The 26,559-nt window shown below is 41.9% G+C and overlaps 3 protein-coding genes and 4 non-coding genes across 7 annotated transcripts; 2 read left to right on the top strand and 5 right to left on the bottom strand.

The window, feature by feature from the left end:
- Positions 1-322: 322 nt before the first annotated feature.
- Positions 323-7,929, top strand: LOC146617574 (interactor protein for cytohesin exchange factors 1-like). The gene is made up of 8 exons (XM_085373010.1): positions 323-481; positions 1,577-1,650; positions 1,846-1,917; positions 2,606-2,661; positions 4,082-4,170; positions 6,145-6,400; positions 6,478-6,650; positions 7,637-7,929. Exons 1-8 carry the CDS (start codon positions 323-325, stop codon positions 7,835-7,837), a joined length of 1,080 nt encoding a protein of 359 aa, XP_085229136.1. The 3' UTR covers positions 7,838-7,929.
- Positions 7,930-13,165: 5,236 nt separating this feature from the next.
- On the bottom strand, positions 13,166-19,327 carry LOC146617569 (small ribosomal subunit protein eS7). Its single transcript, XM_085373668.1, has 7 exons — positions 19,308-19,327; positions 18,709-18,794; positions 17,350-17,421; positions 16,578-16,721; positions 15,962-16,026; positions 14,014-14,164; positions 13,166-13,285 (listed from the first exon to the last, which is right to left on the bottom strand). The coding sequence occupies exons 2-7, from the start codon at positions 18,781-18,783 to the stop codon at positions 13,208-13,210; spliced, it is 585 nt and encodes a 194-aa protein (XP_085229794.1). The 5' UTR covers positions 18,784-18,794; positions 19,308-19,327; the 3' UTR covers positions 13,166-13,207.
- Positions 13,567-13,784, bottom strand: LOC146617573 (small nucleolar RNA SNORA73 family). The gene has a single exon (XR_014906922.1). It is a non-coding gene; the product is annotated as a small nucleolar RNA SNORA73 family (small nucleolar RNA).
- Positions 14,996-15,213, bottom strand: LOC146617572 (small nucleolar RNA SNORA73 family). The gene has a single exon (XR_014906918.1). It is a non-coding gene; the product is annotated as a small nucleolar RNA SNORA73 family (small nucleolar RNA).
- On the bottom strand, positions 16,190-16,407 carry LOC146617571 (small nucleolar RNA SNORA73 family). Its single transcript, XR_014906921.1, has one exon. It is a non-coding gene; the product is annotated as a small nucleolar RNA SNORA73 family (small nucleolar RNA).
- LOC146617570 (small nucleolar RNA SNORA73 family) lies at positions 16,969-17,186 on the bottom strand. The gene has a single exon (XR_014906916.1). It is a non-coding gene; the product is annotated as a small nucleolar RNA SNORA73 family (small nucleolar RNA).
- A 121-nt stretch (positions 19,328-19,448) lies between the features above and the next one.
- LOC146617568 (ribonuclease H1-like) lies at positions 19,449-25,671 on the top strand. Its single transcript, XM_085372751.1, has 8 exons — positions 19,449-19,922; positions 20,878-21,002; positions 22,187-22,381; positions 22,546-22,645; positions 22,787-22,841; positions 23,540-23,624; positions 23,739-23,863; positions 25,374-25,671. The coding sequence occupies exons 1-8, from the start codon at positions 19,795-19,797 to the stop codon at positions 25,488-25,490; spliced, it is 930 nt and encodes a 309-aa protein (XP_085228877.1). The 5' UTR covers positions 19,449-19,794; the 3' UTR covers positions 25,491-25,671.
- Positions 25,672-26,559: the final 888 nt, after the last annotated feature.

The raw sequence follows: 26,559 nt of genomic DNA, 5'->3' as shown, positions 1-26,559 counted from the left end.
AAAAGATAAATGTATAATTTAATAAGGAGCTGAATAAATAAAAATGGATATACAATAAAATAAAAGTCAACAATAGAGGTAAAATAAATACAGGTGAATAAGTTAAATATTGTACATTAAAGTGTCTCAGGTCTTATAGCTGAAGAAATAACTCAATAAATCCAATAAAGTAAGCAGGTCTGAAATTAGTAAAAATAGTTGTCCAGTTGTCTGAGTACATGTGAGGCCCCTAAGGAGCATCATTGTTGGATGGCTCCTCCCTCTGATCTGAAGATCTGAACCTGTAACCTGCCTTCCTCCTTCTCCTGCAGAGTCTGCAGCCATGAGTCGGCGTCGGGTTTCGGTCAAAGACCTGGGAGCGGTGGACTGTCAGGGATGGCTGCACCGGAAGAAGGAGAGCCGTAGCTTCCTGGGAAGCAGATGGAAGAGATACTGGTTTGTCCTGCAGAGGAGCTCTCTGTACTGGTACAGTAACGAGATGGTGAGCCACAGTTATCTCACAGTTAAGCCCTACAGCTCAAACAACGTGCAGTAGAATTCAGGTCTGACATGTGCGATTAGCATCAGAAAATCTGTTCCCGGTTTGCGGAGACTTTGCAAAACTTGAATGAGCACTGTATTCTTAATCTTGGACTCTATTAGAGTGGCTTTGCATGATTCATAGTTCAAAATAATCCTTCTTTATCTTATACTCCTCATTTGATCCTCTATCCTTATTTGAGCTGCCCACCCTACCTTGAAGCTAGCTTGATTCTGATTGGTTGCCCCTCTTAAAAGTTTAAATAGAAGTTGGGTGGGGCTTTTGGTGTCTGAGTTGACCATATTATGGGTACCTAACTCTGTGACATCACGCAGAGATAAAAAGTAGACCTAAATATCTGAGTGCTGAAGCTCACAATGTTTACCTGTACACACAGTGACCTCGTGAAACTTTCGGATATGATGTGTCAGACAATTGCATGAAAGTTGCTCCTAAAGCCACGAACATGCCCAAGATATCTAGTTTAAAGTGGAGGGGAGCTCTAAATAGATTTTAAGTGGCTGAGTTATACATGAAAATAACCTTTGCAGTTGAAGTCCAAACTGTTGTTGAAGCAGGTTTTAACATGGGAGTCTGTGGGGCCTGACTCACTGTTGAAGTGAGCCTTAGAAGAAGTGCTGCCTGTGTGTGACACACATGACATCTTTTAGAAAAATAAATAACTAAATTACGTGGTTTTGAAATTTTTTAAGTTTCTACTTTGATACAAATACATTAATATTCCATATAAATGTGTTTAAATAGAAACATCTCTTATATGTTAAGAATCATATGTAAATCCCTTTATCTCTGTGAAGCTGTAAATTTAAATAAGCATATAGTCAAACCACACTAAGACACGAAGTAGGTCAAACTGCAACCAAACAGACAGATAGAGCACAGTCCACAGCGATGTGCATCCTCTGGCTCTGACCACTGACACTTTGCTGAGATCACACAGGAACCTGAGATACAGACACATTGTTTTCTGCAGACTTCACTGCATTAAAGTGTTTCTCATCAGGTTTTCTGAGCTCTTTTTGCTCCTCTCTGCAGGCTGAGAAAGCTGATGGATTCATCAACCTGTCAGGCTTTACCATCGAACAGGCCAAAACCTCCAGGAAGAAATAGTATGACATGTTTTGTTTTTTTAAATTTTCCCCTCTTAAACCACAAGACTTTTTGCTGTTTGTACACTCTCTGTTGCTAAAGCATCTTAAAAAAATGTCTCAGTGGTGAGAGATCCGCTGCAAGGCATTTGTTTTCCACATCTTCACCAACTGCTTTATATAGTGCATTGAATTTACCATTACTTTGTGTTTCAGTGTCATAACAGCCAGTCATCCTAATGTAGTGACTATTACTATTGGTGCTGAGAGCTACATAGAAATGAATAAGTGAGTACTTTTAACCCATTGTTATTATTTTATCATATGTCATTGAGTTGACTGATACTGCTTCTCTTTATTTCCTGTCATTGACTGCGTACACTTACAGGAATGAATTCTTCTATAAAATATGACTTTTGACAGTTTTTATACACTTGGTGCTGAATGATGTTATAGAGATTTGGATAGAGATGCCCCTCCCATCTACTGTTTAAACCTTACACATGGAGCAGCCAATCAGAGGTTGGCTTAAAGGGGGTCAGTTCAGTCTAGTAATGCATGTGATGCTGGAAATCAGCATCTTAGGCCCACTTTGAGGGTTTATACCAGCAGAAAAATGTCATTATAACTTTTCAAACTGATCCACATAAGGCAGAAACTGTTGAGATTTTGCAGACATGCTTGTCTCAGAATGTCCTCTCCTGACTTTAGTGGCTTAGTCTTATAGAAAAGAGTGAAGCCTAGAATTAGTGACATTTGCACTTCAGCCAGTGGTGGCTGAGAAACTTTGCTCTGAACTAATAAGTATCACTATTCTGTGTCAGAAAGTACAGTCATTTCCTCCTCCCATCCTTTTAATGTCATGTTTCTTTTTATTGATTCATTGCAGTACACCGTGTAGTATGTTGCATGTTGTGTGTCATTTGTAGAGTTTAATGCAGTGTGTGTGTGTGTGTGTGTGTGTGTGTGTGTCCAGGTGGATCAGTAAACTGACAGAAGCAGCTGAACTAGATGAGGCAATCAACAGTGAAGGTGAGAGGATTAAAAATAAGAATCTACCAAAATGATGATGGTGACACAGCTGCAGTCTGAAGTTTCACACACTCATGAGCATGACTGTCAGGGTAACTCTGGCTTTTAATAATTTCTTTGAACTCTTTAAATCAAACGTAACATTATGACCACTGACAGGCGACATGAATAACACTGATCATCATGGTGGCAACTGTTAGTGGGTGAGGCACATTAGGGTGAACATTTTGTTCTCAGAAACTGGCAAACATAAAGATTTGAACAACACGGGCCAAACTGTCATAGCCAGACGTCTGGGACAGAGCATCTACAAACCTGCAGCACTTGTGTGGTGCTTCTAGTCTGCAGGGGTCAGTATCTGTCAAAAGGGTTCCAAGGAGGGAACGGTGGTGGACCAGTGACAGGGTCACGGGGGGCCAAGGCTAACTGATGCACGTAGGCAGCAAAGGCTGGCCTGTGTGGCCAATCCAGCAAACAAGACGTTGTAGCTTAAATTCCTGAAAAAGTTTATGCTGGTTCTGATAGAAAGGTGTCAGAACACGCATGGTCTGCATAGTTACAGACCAGTCAGGGTGCCCATGCTGACCCCTGTCAACCACAAAAAGTAAAGAAGAAGGACTACCTGCAAATTCTTCAACATTGCCTCAACTCTACATTTGAAACTTGTTGAAACTGACACATTTGGGTTCTCCTGTGGGACAATGATCCCAAAAACATTAAAACTGATTAAATCAAATTAACATTAAGCTTTTAGAATGGCCTTCCCGAAGGCCTGACCTCAGCCCTAATGAAAATATGTGGATACACTCAAAAGCTCAAAAGTCCAGTTTTTTCAGAGTCATTAGAGATGTGTGCTGTGCAATCCTTCCACTGTGGATGAAGAACTGTGCAGAGAAATCATTAATGCCAAAAAATACCATGACATACTCACGATGAGTGTCTGTAAACGTCTGACCACAGTTACTTCCCACTAATGTATCTCTCTTACAACTAACATTTCACACACTGCACCCTCTTCTTTTCTTTGATTATCCCAGCTTTCCTTTCCATCTTCACAAATTTGGTTTTCTAAAATTTCTTTGCTCATTCCTGTCCCTTTAAAGGAAGGTGGTATTTTTCCCTTTTTCATATATTTTTTCCTTGACACACTTCCTCTCCCTTTCCCATTGCTACATCTTCCTTTCCAGTTTTCATTCCTTTTTTCCCATTTACCTTTTCTCAGTTTTTCCTTCTTTTTTGTTTTTTCTATCATTCTTTCACTCTGATTTTCATCACATCTTCACATGTGTCTTCCCATTTCTTGTCTCATGTTATCTCTTTCACTGATCTGTTGGTCCTCTAGTTTCCTTCACACATCATCTATTTATTTTCTGCTTTGCTGCTTTCTTTACATTGTCTCTATTTATGCATGTGTGTGCAGAGCGCTACAGTGAGGGGAGTGATCAGGATGAAGAAGACTTGTCGTTTTCTTCTCTTGACTCTCAGCTGGATTCAGTGGCCACCCAAAATGTAAGTAAATGCATGAAGTCCATAGAAGAGAGCTTAATGTAAAAGTAAAATAGGCACTAGCCATACTGTAGATGGGGTAATACATTTGGGAACAAATGGTCTTTGGGCTGCAGCATTTTTAGCTGCAGTACCACAAATGACCACTGACGAAAACTCTGGCAAAGTTTGTTCAGGCTGTTGTATTGATTTTGATTGATCGATTTGAAACCATAGTTGGTAACACCAGTTTCTGAAATACCTTGGCATTAGTTTGGGGTGTCATCACGATGCCCATCTTTATCTACACTGATCAATAACATTAATACAAGCTGCACTCTGTGCATGATGAGGCCAAAGAAGCTATAACCTGTGATGTCACGTCCGCCGGCACAAGCTGTTGTTTTGGTGTTGTTTCAGCCAGTGGTGCATTTCTCAATTTTGTGTGAGACTGTGTCGGTTTTCTAACCCCAACCCTTTCTGAAAACAAAAAACCTCAAACTCTGTGATTAGTTTGCGTTCAGTTTTTACTTCCTGTAACAGCGCTGATGTGAAACTTTTGACTGAATGGGAAAACCTATTGTTCAGAAAGACACTGTGGTGGGTACGCACGCTGTAAATGCTGGTTTAAATGGTACGTAGCTGTGGCTATAGCACCATCAGTATTTGAAGCAACCTGTGCTGGTGGGTGTATTGGGGCACTAAAAGCTGAGTACCCAGCTCCTAGGCCTTGTTCCAGATTCAGATCTTCATCTGGAATTCCCCCTCAATTTGGATTTCCTATTCACAAAGTTGGAGCAGCCCAATTAACTCAAAGTTAACAGTGGCAGCAGTGAATGATACATGATTGGCTCTACCTCTCTAATAACCAAAACAAGTCCTTCTTCACCAACCTTGCATTCATTGTAATTCTCTTCCTTTAATAATTCCTCCAACCCTCACAGAATCCCAGCTCGAACTTCACTTAATTATTCCAGCACACTAATTTCAGATAATCTCAGGATCTTGGCAAGAAAAGTGACTTCTTTGAGTTTTTTTAAGTCTTTACTGTACATCTTTGCTGATTTGATGAAAGCTGGCATAACCTTTACATTTGTGTGCTCCTTTTGTTTCCCTGATGCCTTGGAGGGAACAGTTTCTGCCCGCTGTTGGAGGGTCCTGATTACTCTAAGTTTCTTCCAGATGGTAGTGTCAGCATAGGATTATTTAATGGTCTGTGTGCATGGGCCTCCGGTAAACTTCAATGTTGAGGTTTCCATTCTCCTCAATGTGCACAGCACAGTCCAGAAACAGCAAATTATTATTATCCTTTGTTATATCACTGAGTTGACCTGAACAATGATTCACGTGAACAATTGGTGTCATCCACGTATCTGTACCAGAGGCTAGGTGATGTTCCTTTCCTGTTCCACCTAGCCACTTCCACTTCCTCCATACAAAGGTTGGCTAGAATGGGTAACACTGGGGAGGTCATGGCGCACACATGTCCTGATAAAGACCCACATCCTTTTTCATACCTTGGCACATGATCATTAGTAGGTCAACGAAACTCATGAGCATCATGAAACCAAAAATACAACAGGGAAGATTCAGAGTTGCTGAGCAGCTAGAGTCCTCTGTGAGACTATTTTGACATGTTTTCCTGCCAGAACATTTGAAAAGAAGATTCAAAAAGAGATAAAAAGAGATATCATATTTTTATTTAAAATGGTACACTTGCTCAGTTTAAACATTTGATAGGTATGTTCTCCTGATTCCTGAGTGGGTTTTTTCCAGTTTCCTACCATATTCCAAAGACGTGTATGGGGTCAGGTTGATTGGTTGTTCTAGCATGCCTGTGAGTGTGAACTGTTTTTTCCCCTCTGTGTTAGTCCTGTGACAGACTGACAACTTGTCCAGGTTGTATCTCTCACTGGGATAGGGGTTAATCAAGGGTTAATCTTAAATTTAAAATGACTGAAAACACATATTCTGAAACACTTTCTGCCCTTTTCACAGGGAAACCGTCTTCAGCCACCCTGGGAGTCTTTATCCTGCACCTCACTCCCCACCGTCTCATCAATAATCACTGAAAGCAGAAGCAGAACCAGCTCGGCTGGAAGCTCTATGAGCAAAAACCGAAGACAAAGACCAGTTTCTGAGGGCAGCGGTCGTCTGTCCTGGCTGGACCTCCCCAAGCAGGATGAAACCAGCGGAACACAGACTCCTCCTCTAATTCATGTTAGAGAGGAAAAAGAGGAGGACACAGTCCAGGGTAAACACCTGCAGCTACACGTGGTTATCATGTCGTCTCCTGCTACTTAACCTTACTGATTTTTTTCCTGTTTCCAGAAAAAACGCCAGATGAGATGGAGAGCCTCTACAACCATCTGAAAGCAGCCAGCGTCAATCCAACTGGACAGACATTTCAGAGGGACTTCAGGGCCTCATTTATCCGGCGATGTAAGAATGAAAAAGTCAACGAAAAGGTTCACCTGGTCCGGATACTCAAAAGCACATTAAAGGTGAGTCTGAACTTTTGTCTTTAACTAAATGCCAAAAAAAAATGAAAGGGTTAGGGTACTCAGTTACACGTGCTGTTATCAAGCAGCAGACCCTGGGGCTGAAATGTCAAAGGGCCATCATTCATCAGCTGATGGAGGAATCCAAACAGCGTGTTGATTCCTCTAATGGCTGCTTCAGCCTGCCTCCAAAAGTGAGTCAATCCTAAAAGACGTGTTAAAGTGTCCAATTTTACAGTCGAAATTATCATGTTTACAGCCAGTATAAGAAGCTAAACCACATACTTAGATAATATCAAACAATAAATTCTTTATTTATCCCAAAATTTGGAAAAAATTACTGTGTAACACCAGTTAATTACATAGATATACACATACGAATATGATACAGTAAGGAGCTATTCTTGAAAATGAATCCAGGTATCATGGTGGTAAGGATTGTCTGCACCTGTCCTTGAAGCAGCAGAGCTGTAACAGATGTTAGTCTTCGGCTACATGTGTGGTAAGTGGTGCAGAGGGTGTTCAAGATCCTTTATTGTTAACTTAGTTTGGTTGGTGATCAATAATTAATGGTACTCGTGGCCATTGATCAGTGGTCTTTGATCAATGGCCAACTGCAATGTTGAATTGCTAAGCTATCAGCTAATGTTAGCTGTCCTGCATAATACAGGGTCAATCGATGTTGACATGCAGACTGACTATCTAATAAATCCCTAGATTTTTATTTAAGGAGACTACTTCTGTGACTGCCTCTGACTTTATTAACAATAATATCTCCAAACTATCGCTCCCGACCTGAGCTGTTTTCTTGTAGCAGGTCTTTTCTTCTGTAAAACTGGACATTTTAATAAGGGAGTTAATGGGAACTGACCCGCTTTTGGGGACACCCTACACTAAACATTAGAGTAATCTACACCCTGTTTGGATTCCTCCATGAGCTGATGCCTGATGGAGGATCACTGCATGTTTCTAACACTCGTGTTTTTCAGGCTAAAGAGTCCGAGCTGCTGGCTTTGGAGAAGATCCTGAATGAACCAAATCTCACAGCGCTCATGTACAGGGAGTGGAGACTCTCCAACACCATCCTGCTGCAAGATATCCTTCAGCACAACCAGGAAGCGGAGGGTGCCACAAGCCCAGACGGGATAGTGTCTGAGATTTTAGAGCTGCCCAACACTGCTGTACAGTAACGTTATGAAGTCTGAAAGACACTGAAAGACAAAAATGTCTAAACCCCACCATCATCCTGTGATGAGAGGAAGTTGGTTCCTACTCTGGATTGAATAACGATGCTACAAGTTTACTCAAGGTTAACCTTTAAATGCTTTTCACCTCACTTCTTTTCATGCAGCAGATTGGGATGTTTGTAGGTCTTTAAAGCTCAGGAAACACTGTTTTTAATTTCAAGCCAAAACTTTAATTTGTATTTGATTAATGTTTTTTTGTTTTTTTTTGACGATTTGCTTTATTTTGTGGATGTATTTTTTTAATATATAATTTCTGTTTATTTTATTTAAAAAGAGATGACCTCCACCAAGTAGCTTGTGTGACTTTTTTCAGTTTCTTTAGCAGGAATACTCCAAAGGAAATGATGGATCTGCATGATGGTTTTATGTGAAGTGGGGATCATTCCAGCTTAGAAGTGACTAAAGTGTTGGATTCAGCAACTTTTGGAAGGATTCTTTGAAATTGGAAAAAAATTGACATGTTGAGTCACAGCTTCACAAATACTTCCATCCATCCATCATCATTCCCGCTGCTTCACACACGGCTGCGAACCGTTCCAGTGGGAGCTGGAGGCCATCACTCAATGAAGCCAACAGAACCACATCATCTGCAAAAAGCAGAGATGAGATTCTGAGGCCATCGAAGTGAAAGCCCTCCGCCACATGGCTGCGCCTTGAAATCTCGTCCATAAAAATTATGAACAGAATCGGAGCCCACCCATATGGAAAAGATATATATAAATCTTATAAAGTTTGTATCTGTCTTGTGTGAAACTTGTATGAAAAGCATACAAGAGTGAAAACAGATATAAGATCCCTTGAAAAATTATATAAATGAAACTTGTATGTTTTGGATACTTACTAAAATAATATCTGAAGGTGGCCACTTTCATGAGTAAATCATATAAGCCTTATATGATTCACTATATGAAGTAGGCCACATCTTATGCAAGTCTTTTATAAGTTTTTTTCTATTTCTTTTCCATATGGGCATCATCCGCCCAGGAACGAGTCCGACTTATTGCCAGCAATGTGAACCAAGCTCTTGCAACGGCTGTACAGGGATCGAATGGCCCGTAGCAATGAGCCAGACACCCCATACTCCCGCAGCACCTCCCACAGGACACCCCGAGGGACACGGTCGAATGCCTTCTCCAAGTCCAAAAAACACATGTAGACTGGTTGGGCAAACTCCCATGCACCCTCAAGTATCCTTGAAAGGATGAAGAGCTGGTCCAGTGTTCCGCGACTGGGACGAAAACCGCATTGTTCCTCCTGTATCTGAGGTTCGACTAGCAGACGAACTCTCCTTTCCAGCACCCTGGCATAGACTTTCCCAGGGAGGCTGAGGAGTGTGATCCCCCTTCTTAAAGATGGGGACCACCACCCCAGTCTGCCAGTCCAGTAGTACTGCCCCTGATCTCCACGCAACATTGTAGAGGCGTGTCAACCAGGACAGCCCTATAATGTCCAGAGCCTTCAGGAACTCAGGGCGGACCTCATCCACACAAGGGGCTCTGCCACCAAGGAGTTGTTTAACTGCCTCAGTGACCTCGCCCCCAGAAATTGGCGGGTCATCCCCGTCATTCCCAGACCCTGCTTCCTCCTCGGAAGACGTGTCAGTGGGATCAAGGAGGTCTTCGAAGTACTCCTTCCACCGCCCGACAAATACTTTTCATGTTTAAATTTAAAAAATCTGGTAGACATTAACTCGGTATATGGGCTGGTTCTTATTCAATGCTTTTTTTATCTACTCTTCCTGAGCACTCAAAGCGCTTTATTCAACACGTTCACACATATCCACATCCACCTTTTTCTATGTCTAAGTGCTTTCTATCTAACATTAACACTGATGGATGCAGGAGCAACTCGGCGTTCAGGATCTTGCCCAAGGCCTCGTTGACATGCAGACCAGAGCAGCCAGGAGTCGAACCTTCTATGCCTTAACTTATTGTTGTAAATAAAATATTACAACTAATCTGGATTCAGGAGCCGAGTTCATGCCAGGTGTCCCTTCCAGTTATGAGCAGTGTTAAAGTTTACTCAAAGTAAAAGCAAATATTGATGTTTGCAAAGATTTAAATGAATTTTCAGTGAAAGAAGAGGCGGGATCTGTATATATTTGTTGATACTTTTGTTGTGTGAACAAGTCTGAAGCAATGATTTTACGACAGCTTGTTTTCTACCTCTGAACTCGTTCACTGCAGTGTCGTCTTGAGGATGTCTCACATTTTTATCATCCAACACAAAAATCCCATTCAAGCTGGGGCTGCGGTCGAATGCTCAGTTTGAATCTGCTCATCATCAAGCTGATGCCTTGATTTAACATTTACAATAATTCAGTTTGCGTTTTTACATTCAGGTATAAGATACTTTATCATAGGTGTGTTTTGTTTGTCTCTGAGCGGAATGAAATAACACAATAAGAACATGTTGTATTCAGTCTTCTGACTGCAATACATCTAGAAACTCTAGAAATGCTGTGAAAATATTCTGCTATCAAACTGGTGGAAATGTAGGAACGGGTTCCCAAAAGGCACCGAAAGTAGAACTGGGTCTAAACTGGTGCTGCACCGGTGAAAGACAGGTTTTAAAGTCTGTTAATATTTTGCTTTTTGCTGTATTTATTGTACATTTGCAGTAAAATGTTTGAAGTTTCTCATTTTGTTGAGTCATTGTTTTACGGCACACTGTAGGAACCCAGTACTGACATTTCTCCACATTCAGATTTCAAGTTTGAAAAAGCGATTTTAACAAACTAGTGTTAGGAGGTTGAGGCTCCAACAACACGCGTTATTAAAACTCCTGGATTTGGCCTCTAGATGTCATCAGATTAAAAACAACCAATGTTGGAATCCTGTTTATGATTGAGGGCCACAGGTAAAATGCATGCAGGGGCAACATCAGTATTTATAAAGTGTGTGTATGATGTGTATAAGTTCTTTTCATTAAAAAAGAAAAGAAAAAAAAAGGTTTTCCTTTTAAACAGTAAGGTGGCATTTCTTGATAGCAGAAAAAAAGCTGCTGCTGACAACCCACCTCTGGCGCTGGTGCCCTACCCTCAGTTTTAAATGGATATAGACACTGAGGGTTTTCGGGAGGAGCCTGGGTCTAGGTGCGGCTTGCCGCTCTGGGGCGGGGGTACCTGGACCTGGGATATAGAGTATGTTTGGGGAGAGCGACTGTCTGGGCAGTGTCTATTTGTGTCTGTCTACACGTTGGGTGAGTGTCGAGTATTTGGTTGTGTATATGGGGGTGGGAATGCACGTTTGTGTCCGCGTGTGCCTGTTTGTCTGTGTCTATATGTCAGGTTGGGTCTTAGACTCAACCTCTCTGGGTACATCTCAGGCCCTCCAAAGTACGGAGGCCTATCTCCCCTCACCACACTCCCTGCCGGTGGCTGATGCCCTCAGACGTTGGTGTTTTGGTGGTTCTTGTCGACCTGGGCTGGGTGCTCATGTATGTACCGGCTCACTCCTGGTGGCCGATTGGCGGGGCCTGGCGCCTGTGGCCCGGTTGGGCCCCTTCCGGGGGGTGGGGTGCCCTCAGGCCTCTGGGCCTGAAGCTCGGTCCTCTCTGGCACAGCTGGCTGCCGGCAGGCACGCCACTGCAACCCCCTCTGGCTTCTGCTCCGTAGCTGCTGGGTGACCTCTTGTTTGGGGCTCTACTCAGCTCTTCCCAGGAGGGTGGCACGGTTCCCCCCCTTTAGTGGTCCTCCTTGGGTCCTCGTACTCTGGGGCCTCTGGATGTCTGGGGCCTGGATCTCCTCCATACCTGCTTCATGCCCTGGGGGACGGGGCTATGGCTCCCCACACTCCCTAGCAGATCGTTACATGGAGAAACCTTTGGAATACAAGCATGCTGATCCACACAGGTGTACACACGGGTGTACACACGGGTGTTCACAGACGCGGACTACACCTTTCTTGGCTGCTGCCTCAAAGCACATTGTGCGCTGTCTATCGTGCGTGCTGTACAATATCGTTTTAGTATCTACTGTTATCTACTGCTAGCTAGTTTATTGTGATGGTGCTGTATTTATGATGTTGCTATTTTTTGTTTTTCTCTTCTGTTTTTTTTTATCCATACAGGTGATCCAGGTGTTTTGTTTTTCTTTCTTTCTTCCCCCCCTTCTCACCGTCTCTTCTCCCCTCCGTTTTTCTTTCTCTCCCTCTTTCTTTCATTCTTTCTCCCTGTCCTATCCCCCAGTCATGTCTGTCCCGTTTGTAGCAACCGAAAATAAAATAAATACATAATTATAATAAAGGTCAATCAAATGGACCAATATGGCAAGGCCATGATGATCCACTTGGTAAAATAAATCCGCTTGGCATCTTTCTTGGTCTTAAGACAACAATTCTGATGGCTAAAGATCCAAACGGGACAACAAAGAGGGGGGGGAAAAAGCTGTCAGCATGAAATCTTTGGACTATAATTACACAAAATAAATGCATAAAATTACAGAAAAAGTTCTGAAAGCTCATTGTCCACACGTTTTGCTTTGTTTAAATTTAATGAAAAAAAAATTCTGTCATTTAATTACTTTGCAGTATGAACGGAGGGAGGTTTTAATCTGTAGGAAAAGCTGTAAAGCTGAAAATACTAAACTCCAAAACCTCTTGTGGTGAGCAACAGATCAAATGGCTTCAAGTGCACATTCAGGCCTGTACGACTCATTTAGACATTGAGCCAAGGCTCTGTAAACATGCACACGTCTGCCATTCAAATACACTTTTTTGAATATAAAACTATATACAAACTAAACTGTAAATGTAATTCAAAGAAACTATTTGTATTTAGTTTTCATAAAAAGCCTTAGTTTAAGTCATTTACGACTACTTGGGAGAACTCAAAGTGTAAGACCTGGACAAGTTTGAAATCTCCTGTCCTCCACAATGAAAAATGGATCAACATAAAAATGGGTGTCATTATTCTTAAATAATAATGAAATGCAGCCAGATGATGCAGATTTTATGTTTTCGCCCGTTCCCCCTCCCGGACAGGCTAGCATTTAAATCTGGGCTCCGATCTGTGTACCTGGCCTGTATCACTACATTCACCGTCTTCGGTCAGCCACCCACCCTTCTTTCCAGTAAGGTATGATCTGAGCTTTTGCGAAAAGTGTGCCAATCAAAATAAAATCCTGCTTGCATGGATTTTCAACAGGGCTGAAGATTTTGCTCCCACATACTGACAGGTTATTAATAATTGACATATCGTTTGAAAAGCTTAATAGTGCTCCGCTGGTCTCCAACGTGCCCTCTGAGAAGGAAATCAAAGACCACAACCTGCAACAGTAGTGACAGTAAACAAATTTTATTTTGTCATCTGCATTTACAGCTGGAATTCTGGGAATTCAAACACGACGTCTTTGCCTGTGAGCTTCTTGTAGACACCAGAGAAGGTCTCCACCTGAATCAGGAAAGAATAAAATCAACGTTAGTTTAACTTAACCTGCCTCTTATTTACCATCACCACTTTTTCTTTACATGATATAAAAAAAACAAAACAGCAACAACCAAGGCTGCAGGACAAACTCCTGTCTGCAGCTGAAGGATTTAAACAGGTCTATTTTTTATGCCAGTATGTTGTACTTAATACAACCCTTGGATTTTGGATTGGACTTTGATCTGTGCATAAAACTCAAAGTAAAGGACAAGTTAAGCCATAAATTCAATTTCTGTTTATGATCAGTCTGTGCACTGCATGGTTTAGCTCCCCAGTAATGGCCCCAAAGGACTCTGGGAAGATGTAGGAATATGCAGGACGCTCGTCCTCACCGGCCAGCAGCCGGGGACAGAGCTTTCTGTCCGACATTGTGGAACGGGACTGTACGTCTCAGCTCAGAGCTACGCTCCCATACGCCACCAGGACAGAGCCAGGAGAGCAACTCTCTGGATGTCCACGTCGGAACAAAAAGGTTTCAGACTTAAAACATCTCCAGAAATTTAACCGAGGGACACGTGCTCCGTCTTATCCTTGTAATAAATCCCGTTTTTGGGAGGTGTTTGGTGTGACAACGTGACTTTTTCCACACCAAACAATCCTTCCACTGATTAATACGTTAAAGACTGACACTTGAAAGCATCGTTATTCGTGTTTCCTGAACATGCAGACGCCTCCGCTGCTTTAAAACTCACTTTGTGTTCGACGTTGTTCTGCTGAGCCTTGTCCAGGTGGACCTTGATGAGCCTGCTGCTGTCCAGTTTCACTCTGATCCTCTTACCCACGATCTCACTGGGGAACACCAGGTCCTCCAAGATGGCGTCATGGACCGCGGTCAGAGTGCGGCTGTAGAATTGGGGGAAAGAAAAAAGGTCATCAATGCTTCATTTCCAACTCCGTTTAGTTTCCGTGTGTGTCCACAGCGAGTTTCCGTGCTTCAGTTCAGTTTGGTTCTTATTGGTTGAAAGCTTTAGGTTCTACTTGAGCTTTTATTACTTCTCTACCCTGGTGGGGTATTTATCGTGGGCAGAAACACTTAATCATGCTGACATCCTGCTCGTGTTAATAACTTCGAGCAACAAGACATTTCTTCCTCCTCAAGTCCGGTTTTTATTTCATTTCATTAAAGTAAAACATTTTCCCCGATAACAGTTTTATGTTACAGCAATAATCTTGGGAGTGAGGCCCTGAAGGTCAACACCTGAGGCTTGGTGTTGATTACAAAGCTTGTCTCCCAAGGGCAGCCATGGGTCCCTGCAGGCCTGCCTCCACTGCACTATGTGTGGCTGCAGACCTGCACGACAACCACAGGCCGATCAACAGGATGCCAGCCTAGACAGCCGCCACCTCAAGCAGACTGGAGGGGTGGCAGACTATGACTTACAGAAGCAACGGGCACCGCTATAGTACCCTAATGAGTTTCACTTCCTCTAAATAAATCTTACTGAGAGTTTTAGTCAGCCTGGTCCGAGCTGAACTTCGGATTACTGTGTTTTACCAAACGGTTGAAAGATTTAGCTCGGATAAACCGGGGACCAATAATCACATCAGTAAAGTTTTCCTTCCAAAGCACCTGCAGCGCCCTTTCAAACATCCAACTTTCAGCAAAAACCGGGACTCTCTTCACAGAAAATAAAAACATTCAGTCACACCTTCTTTGGTTTCTATTAATGATCAGTCTGTGCACTGCATGGTTTAGCTCCCCAGTAATGGCCCCAAAGGACTCTGGGAAGATGTAGGAATATGCAGGACGCTCGTCCTCACCGGCCAGCAGCCGGGGACAGAGCTTTCTCTCCAACGTTGTGGAACGGGACTGTACGTCTCAGCTCAGAGCTACGCTCCCATACGCCACCAGGACAGAGCCAGGAGAGAAACTCTCTGGATGTCCACGTCGGATTAGATTTACAAATGGGTTTATAGCATCATTCTGTCCAGTTAATAAACCTTTCTCCCGTTTTTTTAGAAACACATTTGTAGATTTAAGTTTACAGTTATCCTCACAATCTCTTTTATTTTGAAGGACAGAAATAAATCTTAAGGGTGTTACCTGAAAAAAGATGCTTCAACACAGTATTAACATACATCTTTTAAAAATCATTTATACACAAAGCAATTTCTAAAGCTTAAAGAGAGCACTGCAGATGCATTAACGTCATGTGATGAAAATTAATATCACAAGAACTATTAATTTTCATCACGTGCATCTGGTAGCATGCATTGCAACAGTACCTCCACAAGGTGGTGGTAGATCGCAAGTAACCACCACCAGGCTACCCGACGCTGGACTGATAAAAGGGGTCTGAGAAGGTGACAGAAGATCGAACACTTTACAAACCGAGAGAACACTGAAGTTCAGAAAAATGAAAGTAAACTAAGCACAGTGTAAATGTTGCCAGCTAAAGTTCATTATAGTGTTTTTGTATGAGCTCAAAAAGAAAAAAAAAAAAAAAAAAGGCTCAAGAGTATTAGTGGAAATGCTCATCACTGCACCATCTTCCCTCCGTTCTTTCACTTGAATCATTGTCAGAGCTGGAAAGTTTCTAACATTAAAGACTCCAGATCCACTTTAACACATTGACCCACTCTTGCGAGTCAGCCGCAGAAATCTGTGATCAGATTTTAAAGCCAACTCTCGGCACTCACCTCCTGGGACGCTTCTGCTTATTCTTCGTGCGGCTTTTCCTGGTGGGTTTGGGCAGAATTCTCCTCTGAAAGTCAGAAATTGTTCAATTAATCTCCAACGAGGAATTGGGCAAACAAAAGCAACTACAGAGCAGCATGAAGGTAACAATCAGGTTCAGGCTGATATTCTTGCTTACATAAAGAGGTTTTATTTCATTATCAGCCTATAAGTTGAACCCTGATTTGAAAAGATGTGCACTGCATGGTTTAGCTCCCCAGTAATGGCCCCAAAGGACTCTGGGAAGATGTAGGAATATGCAGGACGCTCATCCTCACCGGCCGGCAGCCGGGGACAGAGCTTTCTGTCCGACATTGTGGAACGGGACTGTACGTCTCAGCTCAGAGCTACGCTCCCATACGCCACCAGGACAGAGCCAGGAGAGCAACTCTCTGGATGTCCATGTCGGATAAAAGAATCACCGCAACACACGGACACATACCTGAGCTCACGCCTGTTCTTAACAGGGTTATGCATTTTAAGTAATGTTTTCCAGGCATCCAGCTTGAAAGCAAAACGTAATATTTCTGGATATCAAGTAAGTAATCAAACTGACAGTCACAGCGATGGTATCCTCACCTGTGCAATGAAGACCACGTGCTTTCCACTGAACTTCTTCTCCAGCTCCCTCACCAGGCGCACCTGAATCTTCTGGAAGGACTTCAGCTGAGGGACAGGAACGAAGATGATGATGGCTTTCCTGTTTCCACCAACCTCGATTTCCTGAAAAGAATAAAGCAGCAGTCATTTAAGAGCACAGGGGCTCTGAAGTGTGATGTGACGCCACCTGGGCAGGGCAGGAGCTCTCCACGAGGTGCCCAAATCCCAGCTTTGGATCCTTGAAGGAAATTGTCTTAATGTTTCGTAAATCTGTGGCTGTTAAAACTCAGAGGAACATGCATTGAACTCTAGGTTAGTACGAAAGAATTTTAGTAAAACACGACGACTTATAACACCAGTACGTATCAAAAAGTGTGCACTGCATGGTTTAGCTCCCCAGTAATGGCCCTAAAGGACTCTGGGAAGATGTAGGAATATGCAGGACGCTCGTCCTCACCGGCCAGCAGCCGGGGACAGAGCTTTCTCTCCAACGTTGTGGAACGGGACTGTACGTCTCAGCTCAGAGCTACGCTCCCATACGCCACCAGGACAGAGCCAGGAGAGCAACTCTCTGGATGTCCACGTCGGATTAGATTTAAAACGTAGCATAAAGATAAATTAAAGCTTGATTTTGAGTCAGTGAAAAGCAGCAAACACAGCAACAGGCTTGTTAAAACAAAATCTATGTATCAGTTATGTAAATAATTCAATGACACGAAGCTCATGCACACAGGTTCATGTGAACTCTCACCTTTGCTGCAGTGATGTTCAGTTCTCTCAGCTGAGCCTTCAGGTCAGAGTTCATCTCCAGCTCGAGCAGAGCCTGTGGAAAGACCAGTCAAATGAGTAAAGCAAGCACAACCACATCACTCATCCTGACTAGCTCAAACGTTTTCTATTAGCTTCATATTTCTGCTTCTCTCTAAAGGAGAGCCCAATCCCACTGGTGGCAGATTTTCCATGTGGTCATTAAAAGAAACAAAACCATCCCTTTTTAAAATACATTATAAAAAAACTGAAAGTTATTTTGGGAGACTCAATTATCAGCTGCTGCACCAGTAGGTTCTTCATCCTGAAGACAGACTAACAACTCCACCATCTTGGACTCCAACTGGTGACGGTTATGCTCTTGAGCCTCAGTGAGCTTCAGCTGCTAAGGTTCAGGATTACATCACCTTCCAAGTTACAGGATCTCTCCACAGCAAGGGGAAAGACTTCCATCACCAGCTGCTGTCCAAGACAGCAGAGTTAGAATCTGAGACAGCTGACTGATCGCCATGAGAGCAACCAGGTAAGCTTTAGGGAACACTAGATGAGAAATACCACAGCCGCCTGGTGAGCAGGGTTAAAACATCACTTCAGTTATTGTTAAACTAATCAGTTAAGCCAGGGGTACAGCTTTCTGTCCGACAGTGTGGAACAGAACTATGTTGAGCTTCAGCTGCTGAAGCTCAACATAGCACTCACAGGTGCATTATTTTACTTGCCTTTTCTTTTTTTGAAAGAGAAAACATGACCTGGGTTACTTTTTTTGCTTACTGAACTTAAAATGTATCACCACTATTGCACTGCAATGCTGGTGCTGCTGGTACTTTATTCACCAGACACTTCAAGAAATATGATATAATTTTAAGGCCGCATCACCCCATCAGTCCACCAACCAGTAAGCGGACAAAACCACCAAACAGGGCTGTCCTAATGAAACACTCAGCCTTACAGGATTGAGAAGAACCAGCAGCTGAGACTTTAATGTCAGTCATAATTAAATCACATTAAAGACTCAATCACACACAGCCTTACATTCCTCCAACAGTACAATTCTTGTTTAAATAGTCACTTGGAGACAAGAGAGTTCTGATACTGTACATGAACCCCTGTACACAAAAAAAAAATCAGTACCTTTTTTAAAAATGTAATCTGACATAAAATTGGCCTCATATTAACAGATAGTGCAGTTATGTAATGGCTGACCAATAAATCATATAGTTCTCTTACACCATATTTATTCATGATGCCCTTTACAGTTTTCTCCCCAACGGCCCCCACAGTTACTCATTCAGCTGGACTGAAGCTTCAATAATACATGGATCTGTGATGCCGACTTTCTTACCTGAGAGATCCCAGACTCAAACTCGTCTGGCTTCTCGCCATTAGGCTTCACTATTTTGGCGCTGGTACTGAACATGGCCTTTGTCTCTGCACGGAGAAATAAAAACATTTAGGTTAGACCCACCGGCATCCGAACATATTTAATATCCACCCTTTATTGAAAGCCCAGAGCACCGCTAACCTCCAGGCGTAACACCTCTGAGCTAACCGGGCTACACCACAATAGCACAGGAGATTGATATAACAGCCCAATGGACATAAAACGGCACATACATATTAACTACTTGAGTCACAATTAAAAGAGCTGAACATCCGACCCTGAAAATTAACTTAAGCTCTTTTTCCTTCGGTTTTGTGACGGCTAACTGAACACATGCACGGCCTGTTGCTAGCCGCTACTCGCTTGCCGAACTCATTGAGCAGAGCCCCTCTACTATGTCTTATTTAGACATTAAGATGAGCCATCCGATACTGCAAATCACATAATCTAAGCTATCACAGGATTCACTTGCCCTACTGTGTGTAAACCTTGCCATTAAATACATTTAAAGTACATTTTAAAACAGAAAAGCTAGTCCAGAGTAAAATGGCACGACTAACCTCTGTCAACGACGGCCAAGGAAGAGGCCGGAACATCGCGAGAGTTGGATTAATCCAATCGGGAGCGACCTTTTTTTCTATCGCGAGAATTGTAGAAACGCTTGAAGTGATAAGAACTATCGCGTGAGTGTAGTAGAAAACAGTCGGGGAAACTGCAGGCAGATTATTGCTGTGCGTTTAGACTGATTTTTGTTCGATTTTGTTTACTGCAACATTTTCAGATAGGGATATACGGCCAATGAAGAAACTAAGATGACTGCAAGACTTATTAGACTGGTGTTAAATATATATGGAATACTTTTTTGGGCTTTTTCGGGTTTAGCTTTCCCGGACATCTGTACACCTGGCTGCTAATTTGGTCCCATATTTCAAGATTTTATGTCAAACCACGCCTTCCCTACTCAAATCTATTGATATTTGAATGTATCCGAGTTAATATCACGATGCTAGCCACCTTTGTCCCCGTGCAGTGTGTTGGCAGACAGTGATGTTTAGGCTGACTGGTCTTTTCAGAGTTGCATGCAGGACCTTTTGTAGCGCTGCTGACGACATGGCGAAAGGGAAGTTTTTCTACGCAGTTAGGAAAGGACACAAAACGGGAGTCTACACTTCATGGTGAGGCCGGACACAACTCAATGCCTGCACATTTGTTTTTAAGAAAATCAATGTTATTGGCTATTCAAAGTGCATGTTCTTTCAGTGAGAGTGAGTGGATGCCAGCTTCCGTTCAGATGCACGAAGATTTCTTTTTCTCCTTGAGCTACAGTAAAACAACCCAGCGGGTTTAAGATCATATCAATGTTTCCCTGTCAGTACATCCCACACTTTAATTCGGCATGGAAGCATAACATACACGGCTTCGTTTTCTCCGTTTTTCAGGTGGTTAGCCTTCAAACTGTTAAATGTATTTCCGCCATTAATGTGGCTCATTTGTGAGTAGGAGGGCCTAAAATTGATTTATTCTTACATAATGTAGTATGTCTTTGGTTTGTTTATATTACAAATAAATACAAATAAAATAAACAACACGCCAGTACCAGACCAGTGAAACTCCACCTTCTGTTAGTGCACAGAAGTTTAACTACACATTTAATCTTTGAGAAAATAAACTTTGGACCTATTGTTACAAGAAGGGAACATTTTTGTTATTGTTTTTCTGTTACTTAATTAGTTTAATGTACCGTAAATGATAGGAAACAGTCAAAAGTTAAAACACAGTTAAAGTCATCCTCCACAGCTGCCCACTGGGCCGGATTGGAGTCTGTCCTAGATATTTTCTCTCATTTCATTTTCATGCTGGAAATTCAGAAATCACTAGTTTCTGAAATATTCAGGCCAGTGTGTCTGCCACCAACAATCACTGCCATGTTCAGTGCCACTTAAATTCTCTTTCTTCCTCACTCCAGTGGCTCAGTTTGAACGTCAGTGGGTCATCTTGACCATGTCTGTGCCTGAATGGATTGAGTTGCAGTTGAAAAGGTGTATCATTAAAGTGTCCGGAGGGGAGAATGAAGACATCTCAAGGTTTTTATTCTCCTGATTTTTTACTTTTTATTTTTTTGTCATTTAGGGACGAGTGTAAGAGCCAAGTGGACAAATTTCCGTCCGCCTCCTTTAAGAAGTTTGCCTCAGAGCGAGATGCCTGGGCATTCGTCAGAGGGATCGAGCCTTCTGCAGTTCCAGACGTGAAGAAAGGTGAATATTTTCTAATTTTATACTCTTCAAATACACACGAGAAACTATAATTACTTGGAGCTGGGATTGAGGCTGAACTCGGAGCATCTTGGTTTGGAAGTGGCCGTCAGTTTGGAATCCAAGAATATGTTAAAACCCTCTACTGCATGACTTTTTATTTTTTGGGGAAAAAAATATTTCTGGGGGAGCTTTAGGGTCCCTTATAATATATCAATCATAAAATTTGACCCCCCCCAAAAAAACAACAACAACAAAACAAAACAAAAAAAACAGATATTGGTTTGTTATTTCAAGGCAACACTGTGCGATAAGGGTAGTCAAATAACAAGTTATTCTATAATACGTTTTATTAGTACAACCAGGATGAACAAATAAATAAACAACAATAAAAAAACTATGTAAACATTTCACAGAACAATAAAACACCAAAATACATCCAACATTTGACCCTAACCCCATGCGTGTACACACACACACACACACACACACACACACACGTTGTGTTTCCATCACTTTTAGGGATATTACATTAACTTGCATTCATTTCCTGGAGACTTATCCTGACCCTACCCATCACAAGTCCCTGCCTGAACCTAACTCTAACCCCGACTCAAGCCTTCACCCTAAAATTGAATGATTTACCTTGCAATTGTCCCCATAAAGTAGGCTAGACCTCACAATATGAGTGTAAACAAATTTGTGTTCCCACAACAGTAAGACACACACAGTTACTTTACCAACTGACCCCTGAGCTCCTAAGTGTCCCTCAAACCTGATTCAGGGATCCACTCCTCTACTTCACTGTCACTCCCTGAAAGCTCACTGTCCTCACTTTCTGAGGACAGAAAGTGCACATCCCCTTGGTTTCCTTCCATAAAAGGTTTTTACATCCATGTCCTGTAATTGAAAAGTAGAACAAACAATCAAATATGCTTCTTAACATATTCATGCACATGCAAGTTTTTCTTTTATATACATTTATTTGTGTGAGGCATGAAAATGTGGTTTGTTGCCTCAGGGCAACGCTATGCAGTAGAGGGTTAACCCAGCCACTGTGTCTGTTTGAGGTGGTAATACAGCATGCAGGTCTGGATTCACACAAAGCTCACAGGTGATTTTAAGTGGAGAATCAGGTACTTGCTGCACACTGTTCTTGATGAACTTCTTGTGTTTGTGGCTTTCAGTAACTCAGAGCGTGGAGTCTGATGTCACTCTGCTTCCTAAACGAGGCCCGGAGCCGCTCGAGTACATCCCTCTTGGCAAAAAGAGATGTCACTCGGAGGAGGAGGCGGGGCACCAGCCCAAACGAGTTAAGCCATCAGAAAGCTCGACATCACAAAACTCGTCATCAGAGAGCTCGGACGGATTCACGTACATGGGTGAGATGTGCAAGATTTAATATTAGAGCTCAACTCCATTCAACATGTTATGGGGACAAAATCATGTCATTTACTACATACAGAAATATTTAAATATAAAATGTAGAAAATGGAAGCAATAAAACTTGAACTCCAGTCTGAACTGTTCTGCGTTCTCCGTACAGGTGACGCTGTGGTCGTTTACACCGATGGCTGCTGCTCAAGAAACGGACAGAGCGGCGCACGGGGGGGCATCGGGGTGTACTGGGGATGCAACAACCCACTGTGAGAATATGTGCACGTGCTACAACGAGCATGTTTTAAACAGTTCCTAAAATCTGCTCAGTCTAAACCTCCATAGTGAAAGTCTTAATTGCATAAATGGATGCATCGGTTTCTCACATTTTGTTGCCTCTGGCTTTATAGAAATGTTGCAGAGAGGCTGCAGGGAAGGCAGACCAACCAGCGCGCAGAGATACAAGTAAGATTTACATCTCAGCATGAGAGTTTCTGTCTTAAAAGTCCAGTTTAATGCTCAGTGTTAACTCTGCAGGGCTGCACTTAAACAGTACTTTTTAAATTTTTAACACTAACATGGGGTGATTTTCATTCTGTTGCTTTAGAATCTTTTTAAAGGGACCACCATGACACCCTTTTTTCCTTTTGTGAGATGTTGTGTAGAGAGAAATAAAAGAAGAGCACTTCAATTTGCCACTTATTGTTGTGCTTTAATATATTTTAATGGGAAGTATGTTTTTTTTTTTTTTTTGTTTTTTTTTTTTGGGTGTCGGGTAAAATCTACCTGACATTAGTGATAGTGTTATAAAACTGCATGTTAGTGTGCTAGGGTTAAAGAGAGGAGAGGCTGAGGCAATTTTAACCAGTTTAAACTACTGAGGGCCAGCATGTAAAGAGGCTTATTAAATGTACAGCAAATACAAAGAAGCGCCACCTGATGGTCATAGAGGGAACAAAACTAAAAATGGCACCATGAGAATGAAGGTTTTAAACTCAACTTCTGAAAAGTTTCCTGAGGGAGCAGATATGTAAATGTACCTATTTATTGGAAAGAATAGCAAGACGCAGGCCTGTAAATGCCTGTTTGTTATTTTATGCTTGGATTTTTCTCTACAAGCTTTAAAGCATAACTAACTGTCGTCTCTGCTCTCGCTGCACCAGGCGGCCTGCAGAGCGCTGGAACAGGCCAAACAGAATAACATCAAGAAACTCGTTTTATACACTGACAGCAAGTTTACGATAAACGGTGAGTCACAAACTCGAGTCATGCTGCAGTCATGTTGCATTACCACTCAGATTTCAGCTTTTGAATTTCCCACTGAATGGGTAAAGGTTTTTCTTTTCTTTTTCCTTCATGCAGGTGTGACCAGCTGGGTGAAGAACTGGAAGCTGAACGGCTGGAGGTTGAAATCTGGAGGTCAGATTACCAACAAAGACGACTTTGTGAAACTGGACAGGCTGAATGGACAGGTGGAGGTGGTCTGGGTAAGTATCAGTGTTTCTTTGCGGACGGGGTCTTTAGATTCATGCAGGTCAGAAGTAAACAATGTTTTTACATTTACCGCAGGAGTCTTTTTGCAGTCAACCGCCCCCTGCTGGGGAGGTGATAAATCTGTCCATGGCCTGAAAAATGGCCACAAGGGGGCACGGAGGGCTCAGTACAGTCAGACAGAGCAAGCAGCCGAACAGCTTTCCTCAGAGGCTAAAACTGTATATATCAAAGGGACAGTTTCAGTGGATTACTTGGATTAAGATGATTATGTTTTGTTTTTTGTTTTCTGAAATCTTATGCTTTTGATAAGCAGATGAAGTGTTACATATCCAAATAATTTTGCTATTTCAAACGTCTTCAAAAAAGAAAAATCTGAGCATTCGGCTGAAGACAGGTTCAGCGTTCCTGTTTCATTTTGTTTGCACATTAGAGTCTTAATTCAGAAAAATATCGTAAATTTTTATTCTTTTAATCAGCTCTGAATGATAAAAATGTTAAATGATAGAAACTCCCTGGTTTGTTAATAAGACTAAGTGTTCGACAAGTACACATTTGATACTAAAATATGCTAATGTTTCTTTCATTAGTACTAATTAAATGTGCTAATTTGCATAAATGTTGAATAAACAACAACATTTTATTCAGACTAGTCTCACAAATGTGTAAAAGGTTCCTGCACTGCGTCACCTTTCTGTTCTTTGGTTAAAAAAAAAAGTAATTTTATTCCTCTTGCTGCGGGATCATCTGTGTTTTTATTTTAATTGTACGAAGTCAGGCTGGCACAAGGTTGATTGTCACTTAATTTCTGATTCAATTATTCGAATGCTTAAAAATGTAAAATATACGTTAAAATAAGGGTCCACAAATAAATCGTGAATGCCAGAAAGATATTACGAAAGGGTTCAGATTATCGTGAGGGAAGAATTAAACCCCCTCAGTCCAAATTAGGCCCAAAAAAGGTGAATATTCAGATTTTTGAAGGTGAAGCCAGAGAAATTCAGCATTTTCTGCTTGGAAAATTTAACTTAAAATGATGAGCTCATTATTACATTGTTCTCTTCACTTCTGGTGGATTGTTTTGATGTGCAGAAAGTAGTCTGATCTGGAAACGGTGTGACAGGTTCAATTTAAAAGTAACAGTCAGAGAAAAGCATCAGCAGTATTGTTAATGCCTTATCTGATGGATGAACCGGTAATGGTAAAAACCGCCTGTTTGAAGGTCGTACGTATCAGGATGTAATGAAAAATCTTCTGGTCATTTGCAGGTCTTAATGATTTAAATGCAACCCGTGATGAGCACCCCATGATTTGGCAGCAATAATTTGAAGTGATCATTTTACTGTGACTGCATTACAGGCCGCAGTAGTAAACAGTCTTAGTGCTGCATAGTACAGCCATATCCAATCATTTGTTTAATGCTCAGTAAGCGTCCAAGTGATTGATTATTAGTTGTTATTTTCATGTTTTTATACTTACTTGTCTGCCCTTCTGGTCCTCCTCCAGATGCACATTCCAGGTCACGCCGGCTACAGAGGCAACGAGGAGGCCGACAGGCTGTCAAGAGAAGGAGCGGCGAAGCCTCTGCAACCAGAGCACAAAGAAAAAGACGAGCACCTTTAAAGAAATCTGCTGCAGGACTGTTTAATGCTCTTTTTCTGGTTCTTTAGCTTTGAAACAAACCTTTGAGAGGTTTGTTTCTTGTCCGTGTCAGTTGTGACTGTACCGAAGCTTGAAGGTTGCAGAGAGTCTGCACGCTCATCCTTTTTCTTTTTTTTTGTGTTGAATGTAAATTTCGATTTGTTTTGGGTCTGAATAAAGATTTTAAGTTTCACCTGTTGTTTCCTGTGAAGTAGCAAGAAGTGAGAAGACAGTTCTTGAGTCTAAGAAGTTGAGGAAATCAGGTGAGCTCAAAAAGGTCAAGGAGATGGAGACATGTTGATGAGAAACTTGGACGATGTTTTTAGTTTATTCTGTCTCGTTGTAATCCCCGCAGCCTTCCAGCAGGAGGCGCTCCAGGTTATCATTCGAACACAGACAAAGGGCTCCTGAGGATTTGGGGTTTATTTAAGGATCTCCTCGCGAGCTGATTGACACATTTTGATGAACATCGTCCCAAACACGCCAGTGCTTGGGGAATATTGTTTTCAAATCACATGTAAGTAAAGTTTATTACAGTGAAACTGAAATGAGAACGAAGGGGTTTGAGATCAGCGTCTGAATCCTGAAAATCCTGTTTCTCTGTCACAAAATTAAACTGGGAGATGTCTACTCCCAGTCTGACAAACCAGTAATCATTATCACATTATACAGTATTAACTCTCCTTATGGGCAGCTTATCAGAGTAATCCTTGTTTCCTGGACTGAAGATGTACATTTATTTTAGTTTTCTAAAATAAAGTTTTATTGTGAAAAACACCTTCACTACATTAGCAGCAGGTAAATTCCCCTCAGAGGAAACTCTGACATACTGCTGAGGGCAAACACGAAACCTCCTAGAGACTGAAAGGGACACTGTGCATTAAGAAGTTTTTTTTATTTAAAAAAGGATATGTTAATTAAATTGAACGCTTAGTCATGCAGGCTCAGTTTAATATGCAGGTTGGTGGCATTTATAAAGGGTAAAAGAAAAGCAAAGATGAAGAAGACAAAAGAACATCATTGATAGAAGCATAATAACATTAAAGGCCAC

The sequence above is a fragment of the Diplotaxodon limnothrissa genome, linkage group LG15 (genome assembly GCF_057381915.1).
Source record: "Diplotaxodon limnothrissa isolate DT_005_m linkage group LG15, D_limnothrissa_male_GT1.1, whole genome shotgun sequence".
Taxonomy (NCBI): Eukaryota; Metazoa; Chordata; class Actinopteri; order Cichliformes; family Cichlidae; genus Diplotaxodon; species Diplotaxodon limnothrissa.
The sequence above is the reverse complement of the archived record's forward strand: the minus strand, read 5'-3'. Positions and strand labels throughout refer to the sequence as shown.

Excerpts from the sequence above, each read along its gene's own strand:
- LOC146617574 (XM_085373010.1), top strand. The coding sequence starts at position 323 with ATGAGTCGGCGTCGGGTTTCGGTCAAAGACCTGGGAGCGGTGGACTGT. Across the intron at positions 482-1,576 it reads ACTGGTACAGTAACGAGATG|GCTGAGAAAGCTGATGGATT; the intron begins GTGAGCCACAGT and ends TCCTCTCTGCAG. Across the intron at positions 2,662-4,081 it reads TGAGGCAATCAACAGTGAAG|AGCGCTACAGTGAGGGGAGT; the intron begins GTGAGAGGATTA and ends ATGTGTGTGCAG.
- LOC146617569 (XM_085373668.1), bottom strand. The coding sequence starts at position 18,783 with ATGTTCAGTACCAGCGCCAAAATAGTGAAGCCTAATGGCGAGAAGCCA. Across the intron at positions 16,722-17,349 it reads TGAACATCACTGCAGCAAAG|GAAATCGAGGTTGGTGGAAA; the intron begins GTGAGAGTTCAC and ends TATTCTTTTCAG. Across the intron at positions 14,165-15,961 it reads AAGCAGAAGCGTCCCAGGAG|CCGCACTCTGACCGCGGTCC; the intron begins GTGAGTGCCGAG and ends CCAATTCTACAG.
- LOC146617568 (XM_085372751.1), top strand. The coding sequence starts at position 19,795 with ATGTTTAGGCTGACTGGTCTTTTCAGAGTTGCATGCAGGACCTTTTGT. Across the intron at positions 21,003-22,186 it reads AGTTCCAGACGTGAAGAAAG|TAACTCAGAGCGTGGAGTCT; the intron begins GTGAATATTTTC and ends TGTGGCTTTCAG. Across the intron at positions 22,382-22,545 it reads GGACGGATTCACGTACATGG|GTGACGCTGTGGTCGTTTAC; the intron begins GTGAGATGTGCA and ends TTCTCCGTACAG.